Source organism: Aspergillus tanneri, assembly GCF_003426965.1.
Source record: "Aspergillus tanneri strain NIH1004 chromosome Unknown AapTan_8_pilon_pilon_pilon, whole genome shotgun sequence".
Classification (NCBI taxonomy): Eukaryota; Fungi; Ascomycota; class Eurotiomycetes; order Eurotiales; family Aspergillaceae; genus Aspergillus; species Aspergillus tanneri.
Genome location: NW_022984635.1, coordinates 1,920,102 through 1,938,572, shown reverse-complemented (window position 1 = coordinate 1,938,572; position 18,471 = coordinate 1,920,102). Strand labels below are relative to the sequence as shown.

The 18,471-nt window shown below is 45.3% G+C and overlaps 5 protein-coding genes across 5 annotated transcripts; 2 read left to right on the top strand and 3 right to left on the bottom strand.

Moving 5' to 3' along the window:
• Positions 1 to 5,573: 5,573 nt before the first annotated feature.
• Positions 5,574 to 6,760, top strand: ATNIH1004_011250 (Clr5 domain-containing protein; the record flags this gene model as incomplete). The annotated part of the gene is made up of 4 exons (XM_033575815.1): positions 5,574 to 5,761; positions 6,052 to 6,290; positions 6,350 to 6,439; positions 6,534 to 6,760. The coding sequence occupies 4 exons, from the start codon at positions 5,574 to 5,576 to the stop codon at positions 6,758 to 6,760; spliced, it is 744 nt and encodes a 247-aa protein (XP_033421670.1).
• A 2,642-nt stretch (positions 6,761 to 9,402) lies between these two features.
• Positions 9,403 to 10,829, bottom strand: pex13 (peroxin PEX13; the record flags this gene model as incomplete). Its single annotated transcript, XM_033575814.1, has 3 exons — positions 9,403 to 10,157; positions 10,226 to 10,711; positions 10,778 to 10,829. 3 exons carry the CDS (start codon positions 10,827 to 10,829, stop codon positions 9,403 to 9,405), a joined length of 1,293 nt encoding a protein of 430 aa, XP_033421669.1.
• Positions 10,830 to 11,325: 496 nt separating this feature from the next.
• ERO1 (ER oxidoreductin) lies at positions 11,326 to 13,249 on the bottom strand (the record flags this gene model as incomplete). The annotated part of the gene is made up of 3 exons (XM_033575813.1): positions 11,326 to 11,467; positions 11,522 to 13,095; positions 13,163 to 13,249. The coding sequence occupies 3 exons, from the start codon at positions 13,247 to 13,249 to the stop codon at positions 11,326 to 11,328; spliced, it is 1,803 nt and encodes a 600-aa protein (XP_033421668.1).
• Positions 13,250 to 14,985: 1,736 nt separating this feature from the next.
• On the bottom strand, positions 14,986 to 15,602 carry ATNIH1004_011247 (uncharacterized protein; the record flags this gene model as incomplete). The annotated part of the gene is made up of 2 exons (XM_033575812.1): positions 14,986 to 15,102; positions 15,168 to 15,602. The coding sequence occupies 2 exons, from the start codon at positions 15,600 to 15,602 to the stop codon at positions 14,986 to 14,988; spliced, it is 552 nt and encodes a 183-aa protein (XP_033421667.1).
• A 1,645-nt stretch (positions 15,603 to 17,247) lies between these two features.
• On the top strand, positions 17,248 to 18,257 carry USB1 (HVSL domain-containing protein; the record flags this gene model as incomplete). The annotated part of the gene is made up of 3 exons (XM_033575811.1): positions 17,248 to 17,494; positions 17,544 to 17,769; positions 17,828 to 18,257. 3 exons carry the CDS (start codon positions 17,248 to 17,250, stop codon positions 18,255 to 18,257), a joined length of 903 nt encoding a protein of 300 aa, XP_033421666.1.
• Positions 18,258 to 18,471: the final 214 nt, after the last annotated feature.

Below are 18,471 nucleotides of genomic sequence, written 5' to 3'. Positions count from 1 at the left end.
TTGCCCTACTCCGGAGTACGTTAGGTTACTTCAAGTTCACATGCTCGTTCCGGGCGGGGATACCCTGGCCGGTGTCAAGCAAGATCCATACAGATGGGAAATACGGATCATAGATGGGGTAAAAACTGGAAAGTTCCGTCGTCGGCCAGCTACTACCTGGCACGGTAGCGAAGCAGGAATAAGCCGAAAGCGGCTCTATATGATCCTTTTCGAGAATAAAGAGACTAATGCCCCGACTGTGCCCGACGGTCTGTGTAACGGATGGGAAATGGACTCCTGATTTATGGTTCCCTCTTCTGGTTTAAACCCTGGGTAGTATGGGACAAAATAGGTATGGTATGGTCAGAAGCCAAAGCAGTCACTGTTTGTAGCCTGTACACCGTATACTGTCGCATGGATTTCTCAGTAGCTCTTATGAGTGTACTCTACACATCTAGTTCAGTGTCTATATAGAATTAAATAGAACATGTGAGAGTTAATTAGTATCATTACAGATAACCTGTAACTTGGTCTGTACTCAGGTGCATCCATAATTAGTGCTACTAACATGCACCCAGCTAGTATCAAAGACTTAGAGAAGCAAATACTGTGACAGTTAACATAGTATGCATGGTTCAATAAGAGAGTTGTTCGACTTGTAGATCTACCCATTTTCTAGCCTGCTGATAGAACCCCGCGTATATCTTCTTTAATGTGATAAACCTATGCACTGCGCTAGATCTGTACGTCATATCACGCGTGATTAACCCCCAGTACATAATGGTCTTGAGATCTAGCCTCTTTGAGCATTACGAGTCCATTGCATCTACTCTGTATTCTGTACTTGGAGTAAGTGGACACAGAATTACTGGTTCCCACTGTAGTTGTTTCTACGAAGTACAGAGTACTCCATATAAGATGTTGTATAGGTACTCATGTCGCCAACCGCTGCAGTGTGACAAACTATTGCACCTGTAACCCTAAAAAGCCTATCTCCAAGACAAAGGAGACGTCTTAGAGCCAAGAGTTGCTACAGCTCTGTGCCTGGGTGTTGAGAACTCTCATTGCTGTTAGCTTGAAGCATTCCGATGAGCTAATCGTCATCAGAAACTGTCCTTCCAGAGTAATAGTACTATTCACAGTACGGACTATGCTCCATAGTAGCTTGTCTAATAAGCACAGACGGTAGATGGAATATTACAGGGTGATCTATATAATTCCTACTATTTAATATCTAGTAAGGTTGCAATTCTTTTGTTAGTTCTTTGATCTGAAGGTGTTCGTTGATTCCTAATCTTAGGACTGGTAGACTGTGATAAAATAGGTATGGCCACTTTTTTTAAAAAAATAAAAAGTTAGGGTAGGGTGCTCCGTACCTTGCCATAATTTACTCGGACTATGTACGCAGTACTAACTCCTCATAGTTTACTATGTGAAAAATATATCCAAGTTCACTCCCTGCATAATTCATTATTCATTTTCCTTTATCCTTTGATTTTCGCTTCTATATTTCTTTTTTATATTTGCGGGAAATCCCGGTACACATATCAAGTACACCGTATTGTAATAACGCAGGTGGATCGCTGGCGGGGATCCCAATCTGGTCCCCCATCATGACGGGCCGAAGTTCCAGTAGTTTTTAGTTTGACTATCTGGGCACCAATATAATTACTAGCGTAATTGGCTACACCAAACTCCAGAGTAAAAGAAATAAGCAGAGAAAGCGTTGGAAAATCAGGATTATAATTGACCACGTTATGATCTAACTTAGCATGTCAGTGACGAAGGTTCAGAAGTGCTCAGGCCTCATCCTCTAGCTCAGATACTGATAGGGAGATCCATCATTAGCCTCGTAAATTAAAGGATTCAAACGAAGCCTGCAGGAGAGAAGGGGTAAAAAAAAAAAAAAAGGTAAAGTTGGGAATCTTAGATCCAGGAAACTGTGGAGCGTTTCATCATTTATTATGTACAGCGTAGAGATCAATTTTTTTTTTTTTTTTTTTTTGAGTCCCCTTTGGGAGTCCCCCAATATCAAGCGCCATACATATTGAAAATCCCGGTGGCGACAAACAGGGGTACGGAAGAAAACCTATGGCCGATCCCTGCTATTAGTATTCCGTAGTATCACGGGCAAAGCAAAGAAGGGTCTTGACATGCAGTCGAAAGTACTATGCAGCAGTGGTAGGGGTTATGTCCAAGTTGCACCAGCAAAGATGGCGCATTCAAGTACGAAAACAAGGTAAGCTGTCAGAGGCTTCTATTTGTTGGTGATCCTTCTGAGTGTTACAGGCAGTATTTATAAGTATAGCACGTGTACTAAGGTATAGTATCTAGCTATGTACTTTAGGTATAGATACATGTATAAAGTATTTAGCTTATCGAGGGATTTTCCTATTATATCTCTGAGGTGTATTTCTTTTATTATATTTTATATCCAGCTCTGTAGGTTATGCCCTATTAAAAATACAAAAATAGACATGTACGGAGTTGTGTTGCTGCTTTAAGGTCCATATGCAGGCCTGATTCAAAAATACCTTCCTTACTCCTAGGTACCTGGAAAATACCTGGTATACATTAGATATGTATCTTTGTATGCCCTAGTATCAGCATATGCTTCCATTCAAATATTCCATAGTACAGTGACTGATTGTTCTAGGATATTTTAATTAATTTACCTACTTCACATCTAATATTCTAACAATCCCCTAGGGTTTTTCAGAGCTCCTGTGGGATTGCATTAGCCAAGTTCATCCTATCTTTCCAAGGTAGGGCTCTAGGACCTGAGAATCTGAGTTGATCGTCCAATGTCATAAATAGCCCACGGTTAGCGTGCAAGCATGCTATCTACTGCAATGCAATGATTATTTACTGCTTTTGTTGGTTGTGCATCAAGTCAGCCATACTTGCGCCTTGTATAGCAAGGAATCTGAGAGTGCACGTACGCTGTTAAGTAAATCTCATAGTAATGCTAGTCTTATCCACGCGCTAACTACTTACTCTTGTCTTTAGCTGACAGATAGCAAGATACTATTTCCTTGGTCTCGATTTTAACCCATCTTTCTATCCCGCTATATTGGGCTTTACCTTTCATTCAACGAATACACAAATTTCAACCACTTGCTGGTAGTGGCCCAAGTCTTTCGAATTAGCTGCTGTACTTGAAGGGCAATAATTTCACAGACAAAATATAGTTTCAACCATATCAAGTCTTCATTTATTTTCGATTATCAAATAACTCGTCTTATCTGACATCCTAGCCTCATACATCAATGCCCTGCAATCGGAAACCTCGCCGTCTTACCCACAGGGCGAGTACGCCTTGCGCGCCATAAAGTCTTCAGAATGTACTTTCTTCATACAGCTACAAGTGCCCCATGATCATCTGTCTCCTCCTCCTCCAGGATAAGCCAATAGAAGGCCCATGGAGCTGGCTGTGACGGCTAGTGCATCTAGGACGCCGTAGATATGAGACGACTGGGAAGTCTGTTTCCCTTGCTGTCTGTGTCCTGTGATGTAAGTGATTCCGAATTTGGACTGGTCATACACCCAGGCCTCTGCGCTACGCTCTGGTAGGTTGTCCCTTCAGGAACACTCAATTGCCCATGAATATACGGACTCCATACGAAGATGCGTGTCTTCCTACTTTCATCTGTCTGGTTTCAAGTCATTCAGCCGGGTACCTCCGACACAGCCACCTGCACTCTCTGCCAATTGAACCATTCATTCCTTGGACGTTGTTTCCTCTGACTCGCTTGGTCTTGGCTCTATATGTATGTTTTGCCCCCTGTAGTAAGTTTGCTTGACATGGTTTTAAAAAGGACAAGTCAACTTATCGTAACCGATTTGCTCGAACATACTCTACGGATATCATCCATGAGTATCAGCGTTGGTCTTGCTAGTGGTCAAAGGTTATTTTTTCTTACTCGTCCTGTGTAGTAGGCACTGTCTTCTATATTGAGACCATTATTTTTCTGAGGTAAGCACTCGTGTTTACCTCAAGGTGAGATAGGGACCTTCTGATACTGTAGTCCAAGCACCCGCTTGCGTCGGAAATAGAAGGTACGTAGTCACCAGCGCGTCCGTTGATTTTAAGCTGGAATTTGATACTAATGTAGAACGTATCTACCTAGCAGCTTCTGTATTACAGTGCAGTCTGCAGCCAACCAGACGTACAATAGTACAGATAATTACGGGGTCCAAATATACTTCAACATCCCTACCGATTACTTATTTTGGAGAATGCACAGTTCTTTTTATATCCTCTGGTATCTATATGTTTGCAGAGTTTGACTGAGCCAGAACGGTAATAAAAGTCTCAGTGGATATTGCGAGAAAGGACTGCATCAGTTATAGACTAGTTGGAACAAACATAATAGGAATGCATAAATCTAGGGCATTCCCACTTGGAGTAGTGTACTATTGGATCTAATAATTTTGAGTGGGGTTTTGTATTCCGTCTCATCATTATTATTTTTTTGCCCCAGCCCTTCACTTTACATTTCGATCAGTTCTGGATGACCAGATATTAAATATTCCCCATGAAAGACCTCAGGTAAGCAGTAAGAAGCACTCATGGTATCGTTGTAGATAGGAGTACTGTGTATACTGTATACTGTGTATAGATTGTACCTACTAGTACCCATAGGCACTAGGGACTACTTACTTGGGAGAGGCACAGACAGCTGCTCCCCTTCCCACCCTTTCTAGTGGTCAGAACGTGACAAAAGTACACGGACCCATGCTCGCCTCCCCTGATTGGTCCGGGGAAACAAGGATCAAGGCTGCTGCGGGCTTTTCCAGCAGCAAGTCGCCGCAAAGGGTAGGCTGATGTTATTGGCCTCCCCAGCTGGCTGCGGTACTTTTCCTTCTTGGTTAGGGGCGAACCACTTGGTTGCCCTGTTGGGATCCGAAGTACCATTGAACTTAGGTATTAGAATTACATAGTTACTATTCCGTACGGATCGTTGGCATGGCTGTGATCTTTATTTGGGAAAAAAAAAAATAATTTTTTTCTGTTTTTCTTTTTCTATTTCTTTTCTTTTTTGTATCATCATGGCACTAGTTGGTTAGCTGGCAAGACCAAGTACCAAAGCTTCAATGATTCATGAACCGATTATGTGACCCAAGTATTATTATCATGAGAGTATTTGCGGTAAAGATTGCATTACATCCATACACACGCCCTGCAGACTGTCCTGACTCGGCTACTACTAATATTATCAACTGAAATGAACCATTTAAGGTCCTTGCAACTGACTACCTGACTTGCTGCGGATTTCTTGACGGCCTTCCTAGCCCAACGACATCATCGTTTATCCCATTGTCATCTCCCAACTGACGACGCACTACTCGAGTCTCCTTCTACTGCCTCTTCCAACTCCCCTATGCCTACATAATACTGAGACTTCTCTTTGATATCTACAGTTTCTCTCCTCTCTCTTGCCCTTTTCTTTCCTCCCACCATCCTTGTTTCCTCTTTAACCCTACTCGTCCTGGTCCATGTCCCTGCTCCCTCCGTTCCTATTATAGTTAAAAATCTCTCCCGGAAGACATCAGAGTATGAGTGACAGGGAGATCCCAGTGATCTGTTCATGATGGAAGGCTCCATCGCTTCATCGGTCGCCCTTACTGCCTCTTCTTCCTCTTCGACCATCTTTCGTCCCCGCAGGTCTGACGACTGGCACGAGTATCGGCCGACAATCGAGCAACTTTATCGTGATCATCAACTGAAGCTTCGAGACGTGAAAAGAATCATGGAACGTGATTATAACTTTGTTGCCTCGTACTGTCTTACCTTTTCTTAACCTTATTTTTCTCTCTTTCCCTTCGGACTCCGTGTATAGAACTCCTCTACATGTGCCACCAATGTCACATAGTCAATTTCGGTTGGATGATTTTTCCCACGAAAAGAAATTTTCCGTGACCCTTTTTCCTTCAAGAGCAAGAGGACAGTGTATCAAGCATCACTGTTTGTTTTCTTCCTTCCTTTTAGTTTATCCCCCGTGTGTTTTCTTTTTCTTCGATGGACAAATCGGGACCCTAATAAACTTCCCTAACAATCTACATGTGCAGGGAAAAACAATATAAGGACCGTCTCGCAGCCTGGCATATCCGCAAAAATATCAAGGCCAAAGAAGTCCAAGTCATGATCCGAAAGCAGCAGAAACGAGCTTCTCGGGGCAAACAAACTGCCTTTCGGGTTGCCGGCCAAGAAGTCGACTCGAAGCGCATTGCACGCTTCGTCCGCCGCTACGGCACGCATTTGGATAATAGCCCACGTGATGAGTACCGTCAATCAAGTCCAGAACCGAGTAAGTTAACTCTTCTCCAGCTAACTGTCAACATATAATTCATTCGCATGGAATGACAGAAACCCCATCTGATATGAGTTGCTATACTCCGGAGCCCGATGACAGAGGAGCAACCTTGCCACCTTTGCCAGAGATGCAGTCAGAACACCGTGAGATAGCCCGTCCTCTTGCATTTACCTAGCAGACCCCAAACCAAACATGTGCATTTTATGTCGTGTGAAGAATCCAGCTTAATCAGTACAGATGATGCAAAGTTCGTTCCAAACCCCGAAGCCGAGACCGATGATGATCGATCCTTGACGGCTACCCTTAGTCCAAGTTTACCAAATGAAACATCCCGATCCCTTCCAGGCACGATTCATGACGCCGATGCGTGGAATGAACTTATTTCATTTCAAGATCGTCTTTTAGTTCTTCATCAGACCCTTGAACAGTCAATGTCCGGATTTACGTCGCCTCATGATGAATGAACAGGCTCAGAGCCTAGGGCACTTCAAGTCCAGTAGAGGGAGGAAAGAAGCTGTCAACATCCTATATGCCTCCTTTGTGTTGTTCAGAGTAATTTACCATCACTGCCATTTACTATCACCTCAGTTTTACTGTTTACTCTGTAACACTGCTCCCTTTGTTCCCTTTTTTCTTTTTTGCCCTTTAGCCTTGTCAGTCTTCCTTTCTCAGATTGCCGACTATATAGAGCATCTATGGCTTGATTTTACTGGGAAAGGTTTATGTAGGTTCTGGTATGCCCTTTAAATGAACAAAAGGAAGGTTTATGGGATTGGTGGCATTTATTCTCCGATCTATGAAGAGTCGACAATCTATCCTTTCGTCATCATCAGTACAGCTGGGTCTTATTGGAGGCATCAAGGAACTGCAGTGAACTTGCTTATGCAACAGCTTTCTACTAAGCCTTTCGTATTACACAGGATCCCCCATTTCTCGCCCCGAACGATAACCAGGCAGTACAGTTGAGCTCACTATTCGTTTGAAACTAGGGCCGAAATTGCCAGCTTATCCAGCGATATGTGAGACCCCAGCGCACGAGCCCCTTCAAGATCCCACGAGACAATACGGTTCATATTCCATTACTAGGTTAGATCGATCTTTTACTTATAGCCTCCAGGCTGTTTGAAAATCGCGAACAATTTAGTATTAGGCAATTGCTAAGAAAACGCCAGAAGAGAGCACAACAAAGTAAACAGAATACAGCGTCAACAAGCCTTATTAAACCCCGGTTCCGCCCCAAATTAATACAACCACCATACAAGTCATAACTCAATACCTAGGAATTCCCGCACCTCTTTCCAAAGAACAAAGACTTGCGACAGCTAGTAGTGCAACATTCCAAGCTGGAGGTGCATTTAGCTAGATATGGAGCACAAACGTCCCCATCTGGAATGGTGCACATGTTATCAACGCATTCTTGATCATGAAAACAATCAGTATCGGAATCACAGCCAGTGATACAGTAGGTGCCTCTGCAGATAAAGCCAGGAGAGCAGTCTATATTCAGACTACAGCGATCAAAATCATCATCGAACTGAAAGACTTTGTCATTTCCCTTGGCGGACTGGTCATTATTATCGGAGGCAATGATGTCTTGGGTTAGGTTTGGCAAAGCAGTTGCAATAGCTCCATATGCCACGGTTTGGATGATGAGAGCCAGGAAGCTCCTCTGAAGACAGACCATTTTAGTACTATAGAGGATATTAGAGTAGACGAATATTCAAGATAGGTTAAGGGTTGGATATGGAGCGGTGTGGGGCAGTAGAGTGAGTAGAGTGAGCAGACAAGAGAAGAATAGAGAAATGGCAGGATAATCTGAAAGAAACTGGAGGATATTCTCTATCTTGTCATTATTACATGATTCCTACTACCTCACCCCTTCGTGCCTTACGAGACGTCACCTTATCGTAGGAAAATCCTAAAGTTAATCCGTCAACCTCGTAAATATTTATCATGTCTTATAGACGATGCAGTAGAGAGCAGCAAAACAACAATATAAAAGAGAGAGAGAGAGATCATGTGACAAGAGTCATCCACCAACATATGATGCTTTTGTGCTCCGTACTATAACTATACGGACCAATGGTCCAGTGAAAGCAGATCAATGGGAGCAACGCAGCGGACCAGTCGGCGGTTTCATATCCTGCCCGGTTGACGATTTATGTCGATCTTGAGACAAAAGTACTAGTACTGGTCTAGATTAGATTTTCTATTGACTAAGTTAATTGTATGGAGCACGTATACGTTGTCTTTTCCTTTCTTTCTTTTCCGTCCCCTTACTCAACATTTGTAACTGCAACGTTTATCTGTATGGATTCTAATTGTAGCTTTCATCCCGAGAAAGGCATTGATATATACTGAAGTTGTCGGCACTATAGATACACACATACTTGCTATGTACATACCTAAAATAATATGTATGTAGCCCCACAGTACATCAGCTACTATCACAAGATTCATATACATAATAAATATATGCGTATCTACTCCGTACATGTCTCAAGCTATCAGCTGTCTTATTTTCTGAGTACGTGGGTAAATGACAGCTTTAATGTATGTGTATATGTATTCCGTAGGATTAAATCATGTGATGGGCATACTTCCAGAGAAACATAGCGTAGGATTTTATATCTGACGAGACTCCTTACCCACCTACCCCCAAGATAGTAAGTAGTTACGTGGAGTACCTGTGGATGGAATCCTTCTAACAAAAAGTATTCCATGACTGGATACGGATGGACTAAGATCTTAGACGTCCTTTATATTCAGTCACCTTGAGTAAGAATATCTGTATAGGAGGTAAGATAATCAAAGTAATAATTTGTACAAATATGTAATGTTTATAATAAATAAATAATAAAACCCGTTTGGATCGCTCAGCGTAAACGAAGACGAAAACTGCAAAGAAAAAAAAAAAAAAAAAAAGAAAAAGAAAAAGAAAAGGAAAGCCCATAACCTAGGTACCCAACGCTTTAATATCCCGTAGAAGAACGAAGTAATCATCACTATCCCATCCTGAGCGACTGCTTGAAACATAAAATCCCCGTTTCGAGACTTGGAATAGATATAGAACATCCAGTCCGATCAATCAATTAGTCGACACTGTTTATGAGTAAAAGGCGCTTTTTTGGAAGCTTTCCGGAGAAATATCCCCCATCTTGCCTTTCAATTCTGGCTTCTTATCCAGAGCGGAGTTTGTGCGCAGACTGTTACTACGGCTGCTGGTTTCGCTGCCAGACGTGATGGTCTGTTGTTGAGGCTTCCGCTGGATCGTCTCCAGATATGGTCCTGGGAGATAACCCACGCGGCCGTCTCGGGCGCGACATCGCCACCATTCAGATGCATTTCCCATAGGGTCCGACTTGCTGAGCACGGCAACGATATCGCCCTTCTTCACAGCCAAGTCAATTCCGTTGGCCTCCTGGGCCTCGGGAGAGTAGTCATAAAGCACTCGACAGAAGTCCAGCTTGGATGGATCTAAAGGCGCGCCTTGTTGCAAGGGCTCACCGTTGGGTCCAACCATAAGCTGTTTGCGCTGCTCCTCCTGCGAGCGAGCCAGCGCCTTAATCAGTTTGCCCATCAAGTAGGGGAGGCCGAAGACGGCAACCAAAAACATGAAGAAAGGCTTCTTGGATGGCTTAGGAGGGGCGGGAGTCCCGTCTGGGAGGGTGGCTGGCGCTGATCTTCCGTTCATGAACGCCGCGAAGGCAGATGGTGTAAGGGCGGTGGCGTCAGCTGGCGGCGGGCGACCAGTTATCTTTGCGATCAACGTCCTGAACCACCGAATTAAAGTGAAAATCCCAAGGGCAGAGCCCAGGGTATTGCGCAGATTACCAAACTGTTCGGCAACGGAGACCATAGCTATAAACGGTGCTTGGTTAGTCCTTGTGACTTCAAATGAAAGCGGGAAGAGAGTCCTATGCACGTACCAAAGAAAGAACTGTGGGTCGCCATATAAGTGCTCTCCAGCATCTGAGCGAATCCTCCAAATGCGCCCACAATGCTCTCAATCAGCTGAAACGTAGCCTGCGTGTTTTGGCTAAAAGAATTCGTCAAACTATTGGGATTGTTGGGATCCCCCGGCATGCCGCCGTACATCCCTCCCATTCCACCCATTCCACCATACATGCCACCATAGCCACCGTACCCTCCATACATCGATCCCATTGTGCCAAAGCGAGAGTAGGGAGAAGAGTAACCGCCGTACCCTCCATACGGAGACGCACCAAACCGGGAAGCGCCGTATGGTGAGTAGTTAGACGCTGTTTGATTTACAACGGCATTCAAGGTATTAGGACGAGAGGGTAGGTCGGGAGCGGTCGATGTGGTGGTAGCGGCGGTCGCGGTCGGCGCAGCCGAAGACATAGTTGAAGTGGGAGCCGAACTCGTCGCAGGAGACGCTGAAAGTGCGGTCCCTGGATAGAAAGAGTTGTGTCAGTCAATAGGAACTAGATAATTAGTTAAAGCCAGTCGACACCTACCACCAGCAGCGCCTGCCCTCTCCCACGGCTTGGGTGGCGAAACTGACGCCATGGAGATGGGGGAGGATATCTCACTCTCACCAGCCTTGCATCGAGATGAACCCAATCAAGAGGCTAACTATCAGAGTAACCCCGAATTAAGATCGGACGTAGATGGACAGGATGATCTGGGGAAAGGATGGAGGTGAAGAAGTGGGAGGAGAAGAGGGGATAGATGGAGATGGCGATGGAAGTGTGATTAGTTAGTCGAAAGCGGTGGAGAGAAAAAGTCATTGCGCATGTGGCCGGTAATGCCGAGGCTGCGTCTCCTGCCGACGGCCGGAGCCGAGATCACAGGAAACACAGTAAGATGAGTACTAATGAATATCAAAGAATAGTATTGATGAATCTACTAAAAAGCTGCGATGCCCATATAATACAAATCAATCGCCCCAAACGCCAAAATAATGCGCCCGGGCGTCCAGATCGCCCGTTTTCGGTTATCCATACAGTCCAATGAATCCCTCCCTATCCAACTGACCGTTGTCCAGAAACCTTTCCCTCGTCGATCATAGCTCATCATAGCTGGGTGCTCCAGGATCCTGCATTTCTGGCCGTCTGGGCAGTCGGATCTTCCATGACCGTGGAGGCACAGGAAGCCCCAGCCAGTAACACCAGAGCCGATTGAATTCCAAAACACCAATTTCAAACCTAAAACGACAGTTAATTCTTCTATACCTGGTCTCGCAGCAAGCAATCACTTACAGTGTTCTGGGGAGATTGATCCACGACTTTAGCACGAAGACGAATGTGTCCCATACCAAAGAAAACTCAGCGTTGAGGTCATCCAGAAAGGTGTCGGTTTCCCGTCGGATTCTCCGTCGTTCCCACGGGGCCTCGTCAGTAATGTAGCGGAAACCATCCTCGTCATCGTCTTCGTAGTAAAACGTCGAGCCACCATCCTTATAAAGACGTCTCCTTTTTTTGCCATCAGGTTGGTGGTGGAGAGTCGACACACCGGCAGCAATTGCGAAAACCTGACCGTCGTTCTGATCCATAGCGCGGTGGAAGCTGCGAACCGCGGCCAAACTATGCGAGATGCGGCCCAGGGTGTTTATCAGTGCTACGAGTTCAGTTCTCCGTAGCAAGGGATTCTCGCCGTTCTTGGTCTCATCGTATTCGAACAGGACCTTCAGGGCGGTTCCATAGCCATTGACCTGGAGTTTACCCCATAGACGGCACTTGTCGCACCCAACGCAATCCATCAGCCGGCTCACGTTCCTAAATCGATTCCGAAAGTCTTCTTTCAAGCCCACGGCACTTGGATCCTGGAACATAATATTCTCGTCGAAAATCTGCGGTCGGTCTGCAAGGCTCTTGGTGAGTTTCGATACCTTCTCCCTCGTTTGGGCATCTTGTGCGGCATCACTGGTGCAGTAGGTGTATCCCTCAAGGTGTTTCCGTAGTTTCGCCACAGCCCGAGACACGAGCGCGTAGTTGAAGTACAAATTCGAGATACGCTCCGGATGGTCATGCAAGCGCTCCTTAAAGCATTGCAGATTTGGATGCCACGTGCCCGTCGTTTGATTGAGGTAGTCCCAGCAGAGATGGGTCGAGATAGATGCATGCATTCCGCTGATGACGCGATGGAAGACTCGCTTCTCTAGACATTCATTATCTAGAGGCAAGCCCTCCGTATGCTTCAGTTCCTTTTGGAGAACATTGCGAAAATCATTGACCGCCTCTAATCCTCCCCATTGGGGGTTCGGGGACGATTGTAACTCCGGGGCCGGCTTCAGGAAACAGTTTTCGCGATAAATCGCATCCCAGACCTGCCGGGAGCCCGCTCCTGCATACCCAGTGAATCGTTCCGGATTATCTAGCAAGCTGACGTAGTCGCCTTTCCCACTTGCCCCTTCGTCCTCCGGGACACAGTAATCCCGCTCATCACATTCGTCATCATACTCGACCACGCAGCTTTCCCCAACATTGTCTCCCAGCATACCCTGGAGCGGCCGATCACTCGGCCGCTCCCGCTGGAGCTTGCGACCCGGATGGCCTGCCTTGGGACCTTCGAGTTTGCTTAGCTCCTCGGCGCGCCATGTCAAGGGAATGTCCTCTTCTGACTCAATCGTGTTCACCGCGCACGCAATATTCCCGCACAGGCCGTCCGAGTCGGACCAAAACGGACAAACTTTGTTGAATAGATTTAACCGATAATACGAGAAAAAGTCTGTTTCTTGGGTGATGGACTGGAGAAGAGAGTAGATGTTGTCATTCATCGCGTTAATGGAGGCATAGGAAACGCAGGCGTCGGAAACCATAGCAGTAGGGTCAAGCTGGAGAGGATAGACAGTCAGTGGGAATCAAGCTACCCGGATGCCAAATACTCAAGGGCTAACTCACTGCGCAAGTTTCATGGTCATGGCGCATATGAATTTGATCAGCAGCAGAGGCCAGATTCAAAAAGGCGAACACGCCAAGATAGAACATTTTGGCTGCGGAGGGCATTTTGTCGCGCATGATTAACTCCGAGTACCGGAGAGCAGTAAATAGAGAATATTAATTTTTATTTTTTTTTTTTTTTTTCCCTAAAAAGGGAGAGAAGGGCGAAAGAACGAAGCAGTAAGGATGCTAGATCTTCATATGAAAAATCTCCAGTGGGTTTGTAAAAATGGCAATCAGATCAAGCGCATGGTCAGACTTGTTCTCTATCTCTAGTAGACGGGTATATACAATATACAACGACGAAAATAAGGAACAGAGTAGAACCCAGGAGATACAAAGCCCCCGGCGAAAGAAGGGAAGGAATGGGCCGGAGTAATGAAGGAGTTGATGCGAAGTTGACAAGCTGTCCTTGGTGGCGGAGTTGCATGACTTATCCGGTGACTGATTATCAATGCATTCTTTCCGCCTTTCCGCCCCATTTATTCGTTCATTTATTCTTATTTCTACTATTTCTACTGTTACTATTATTGAGACATCGTGTTATTCGCATCAGGCCATACTGGAACAGACAATGTTGCCTTGCAGATCTGTTCCAACTCTCGAATCGCTAGCCTTTGTTGTTCGGGCTCTGTATATGAACCTGTGGCCCATAGTTAGAGCTAATGTCTCGACCCTCAGATGTTGGTCCTTCGGTAATTCACTTCGTTCACAACTAGCGTTTCATATTTGAATGGAAGACATAGTCCCGGCGGATTTCGAGTGTCCCCTGCAGTGCCATGATTATTCTGTAACGTTCTCCTGGTGTATTTCCACACCAGCCTTGATTTACTCCCATACAAATTCCCAACTGAATGATGATGTTTAGAACATGATCAGCGAGCATCTGCGATGATGTGGAAAGATATATCATTCCTGCACCTAGAAGAAAAGTAAGAGGAGGTCAAAGCCAAGGATTACTTTGAACAGTTATGGTGTATCAAAGCTCATAGTAAGCTGTTCGGGTTGTCATGATTGATGCAGGGGAGGAATACAATGTACCTCTTATATGCTATACATGTCCACAGATACCGTAGGCGCACCGACAGCCTGTCAAGTGTACTGTTGCTTGAGTAACAGTTACTTATTTAATCCGAGAAGTAGCCACAGGGTCGAATGGTAGATGAATCCAGTTATATCGGTGACCAAACACAATACGTATTATCAGGTTTCATACATTACAGAAGAAGAACCGTGGTGGTGGTTTTGTGATGATTTTGGATTTGCGAATGGACTCATCCAATCCCTCAAGGAGCAGTGAGGATACAAAAAGAGGATATTTCCAGGCATTAGTATATGAATGATCCGTCTTCGGGGGTTCGGTGGATACAAGAAAGTGGGCCACGGCAAGGCAACGCAACATGATGAATGAATCCACTCAAGCTTCAGACAGGCCATAGCATGGCAGCACAGGAGTTGGAAAACAAAAATAAAGGCATTCAACCCTTCTAGACGCTCGAGGGTACATGGTATAACCGGAACAAAAAGAACATACACCCAAAACCTCAGGATGAGCGAGGATCAACTCCAACCAACTCCAAGCTAAAGACAAAAAACAGCCACATCACTCATCCCTGAATAGATGTTAAAAACATGTATAGAAATCAACCAAAAGTAAAGTTCATAGATCAAAAGAGAAAGAGAGAAAGATAACCCGTTAGCCTAAAATTTGATTCCACCAATATTCACCATTTAGAGTGTCGATATCCAAAGTGAGATGCAATGTATAGCATCATGGAATAAGTTTACGCCGTCCCCCTTCGACGACGGAATTTCATGACCTTCTTTCGAAGGGAAGCGAATGGCTTCGGAAGAGGCTGGTTGTAAAAAGGATCGTTTTTGAAATCTTCATCGGTAAATTTCTGTTCATAACGCATTAGTCGCTGAAACTTATGTTTCATACACCTAGGGCGAAGATAATATATACCAGACCGGGACAGCGCATAAAATTTCCATAATCGTTCATCATATTGGTGCCCTCCTCGTATTCATAAGCCCGGCCTTCCCTGTCTGTGTGGCCAGGAGGGTAAAAAGCCACCCCCTCAAGAGGGCGATGACTATCGAGACAGTCACGAATTTTTTCGGGTGGGGTGGCTTTGAGAGTCTCTGCATTTGATGATCGAAGAGCCTCGACTGGGCTTGATTTGCTGTCATGGTTCCGCTCCGCATATACTACATCGTAAGGGCCTTCGTGGTGGTATTGATAAATAGCAGCGTCATCAAGACGGTCGATGATATCAGGATTAACCAACAATGAGTCACGCGAGTAAGGTCTGCTCCGGCAGCGACTGGAGCGAGCATTGCTTCGACGTGGTGAATGATGGTGATAAGTAGGATAATCCCGTCTCCTCGATTGCTCCATGGGGAAGTGTTCTAGTATTCCGTTGTAGTACACAGATGGGAGAGACGAAGAGCGTTGATGACGAAGTGAGAGGCGAGTGGGGGAAGGAGAGAGAAAGCGATAGTATGGGCTATTCTTATGGTCCATATCCGTAGAGTGGGAGAAATAGTGAGAAGAATGAGAAGAGTGAGAGAGAGGGGATGTTACGCGCAGGACTTCGCCAGAAGAAGCCATAGTAGCGATAGACGGTGAGTAGATGAGAAAGGTGGCTCTTTTGGCTCGAAAGGTCGTAAAATATGAATCCAATAAATGTATGTAGGCACCTAATAGTGCCAAACCCCTAGTGAGAACCTGCGTATAGAGTTCACTTCTGTGGGGCTAGCTAAGAGGTCTAAAATGAACGACGGAAGATGCTTTTGCGCTGGATTTTTTGGTGATGCTGGTTGAGAGGGAAGCACGAGAGACTTAGAGATGTAGGAGGAAGAAAGATGTTGAAAAGGAAGAAAGAACAGAGGGGATTAAAAGGTCACAGGCTGTGTGGTTCCTCCTCCAGAGTGACGTGACGACTTGCAGACATAACTATGGTTCCCACCACCCACTCTGGGGCTTATCGATAACAGTGGTACCACCACCACCCTCTTGGGTTTAGCCCAAGGGCCCCGCCAGAAGACTAGACCTGTTCGGTTGCATTGGATTTGTGGTGGATGGCGGGTTTGGGCTCTCATTCCTCGTCTCAGATAAACTGTACTAGGTAGGCCACCGGATGAATAGGAGTGACTAAACTGACGGAACTGACGGGCAGTGTACGTACTGACTTGTCCATTGCACTATTCTTAGTCAAACTATATACAGGACCGGACCGACCGGACAATCGGAGTCATGAAGCCGACGGAGCTGACGGACTATCTATACATACATTGCCTTCTTCTGGCATCTTCCATTTCACCATTGCTCAGTGTAAATCGGTGTAAATTCCTTCTCGTCGAAAACTAATAGGTCGCTACTTGACTTGAGAGAACACTTGAATTTAAGCTTAACCATTAGTACCTTCTAGTAGCGCTGTTCTAGTCGAATTCGTACAAGACTCGTCGACTGCTACCTAACCATGTCGATTACTAATAGACACCATTACTTAAGCGAAAAAGTAATTGGTGTCCACTTTAGCGTCGCGCATCCCACGTCATGAATCAGGCAACAGTCATCTATTCTCCAGTCTTCAGTGGACCTCCAAGTTTAGAACGGCGAGAGATTTTTTTTTTTTTTTTTTTCCCCAAGGGCTTCTTTATTGATGCATGACAGTGTTCGCATATGCATGTGCCATATAATTTTTTTTTATCAGGCAGTACGGCAGCGGAGTAGTTCGTGTTAGAATTTAAGATAGGACCATGTGAGTCAGGCGATGGATTCATATCCATATATGTACTCCTCATAGCTGTCAATTCAATCTCGGTGTCCGAAATATTAAAGATCATACGGTTAATTCTAGAATGTCAATTTAAATGAAAGCCCTGGTAATCCCGAGTCCAGCTCGGCGGTAAGAACAGCCTTGGCGCCGGCGCCAGACACGGCCGTAACGAAATTTACCGGCACTGTCACTGACTGACATGACATCCTCAAGCTCATTCCATATTTCCACTCCCGCTTATCGGGTGCAATCAGCTTGGCAATGGCACTAGTACAGTACTCTGACTCCGAGTCGGATGAAGAGTCAGCCCAAAGACCGACCAAGAAATTGAGGAAGGAAAACATCGCCACACCGGTTACGTCTCTACCTCCACTACCCAAGACATTTCACGATTTGTATGCCTCGAGTACTCGCGTCAGTGTTGCAGACGACCCAAGTCTCCATGGAGGTCGCAAACGAGTGATCCCTCATGTCGAAGGGAACTGGCCTACTCACATCTATCTCGAATGTAAGCTGCACTATTTCCCAAACTACATTGTCCTTGGTTGATGAGACAGGGTTTCCTTCGAAAGAAGAGCTTGCCACTTTAGGCGATATTCTTACCCAGTGTGAAGACAAGTTGAAGAGGAGCAACATCGACATACGCAGTTTGCTGCGGAGTGACCTGGGCGTTCAACTCCCGCTTCATATTAGTCTTTCAAGACCAGTGGTCCTTCGAACCGAGCAGAAGGTGCCGTTTATGGAGACATTCCATACTGCCCTCCAGGAGTCCAATATCCCTGCGTGAGTGGCGCACCACCTCGTATACATCATACATATTGGATTCTAACCTAGCCGCTAGATTCGATATTACTACGGAGAGTTTGGATTGCGTCTCCAATTACGAGAAGACACGGTGGTTCTTTGTTTTGCGTGCGAAGAAGCCTGACGATGACAACCTAAATCGTCTCCTCAGGATTGCAAATAGCTGTCTAGCTATGTTCGGCCAACCGCCGCTCTATGAGACTTCGCTTGTGTCTAATGCGAATGAGAAGTCCAGAAGACCAGGGAAACAAATGCGTAACCGAGCGGACAGACACGACGATTCTTCTCATTGCTTCCATATTTCTCTCGCGTGGAGCCTGGCAGAACCGTCTCCAATGGACAAGGAAGATATCGCGAAGATAGACCTCCAAGGAGCGAATACTCTTCGGATTCCGTTTGATTGTGTGAAGGCTAAACTCGGTAACCAAATAACAAGTATTCCATTGTCGACTGGGGCAATCGGCTAGCGAAGTCTTGCAGACTGATGATTATGAGCACATGATATGATACCAATAGGAATACTTTTTAATCATTAAATAGAAATTGTGACGTGTATACGAAGTCAGTCGTCAGCCTACCATATCGCTACAAGCTTACAGATTATTGTCTGCGATTGAACCTTTCGTCCCTTGCTTTCGTTTTCGTTGCTTTAAGGTTTAATTAATATTCCAGAAACCACTG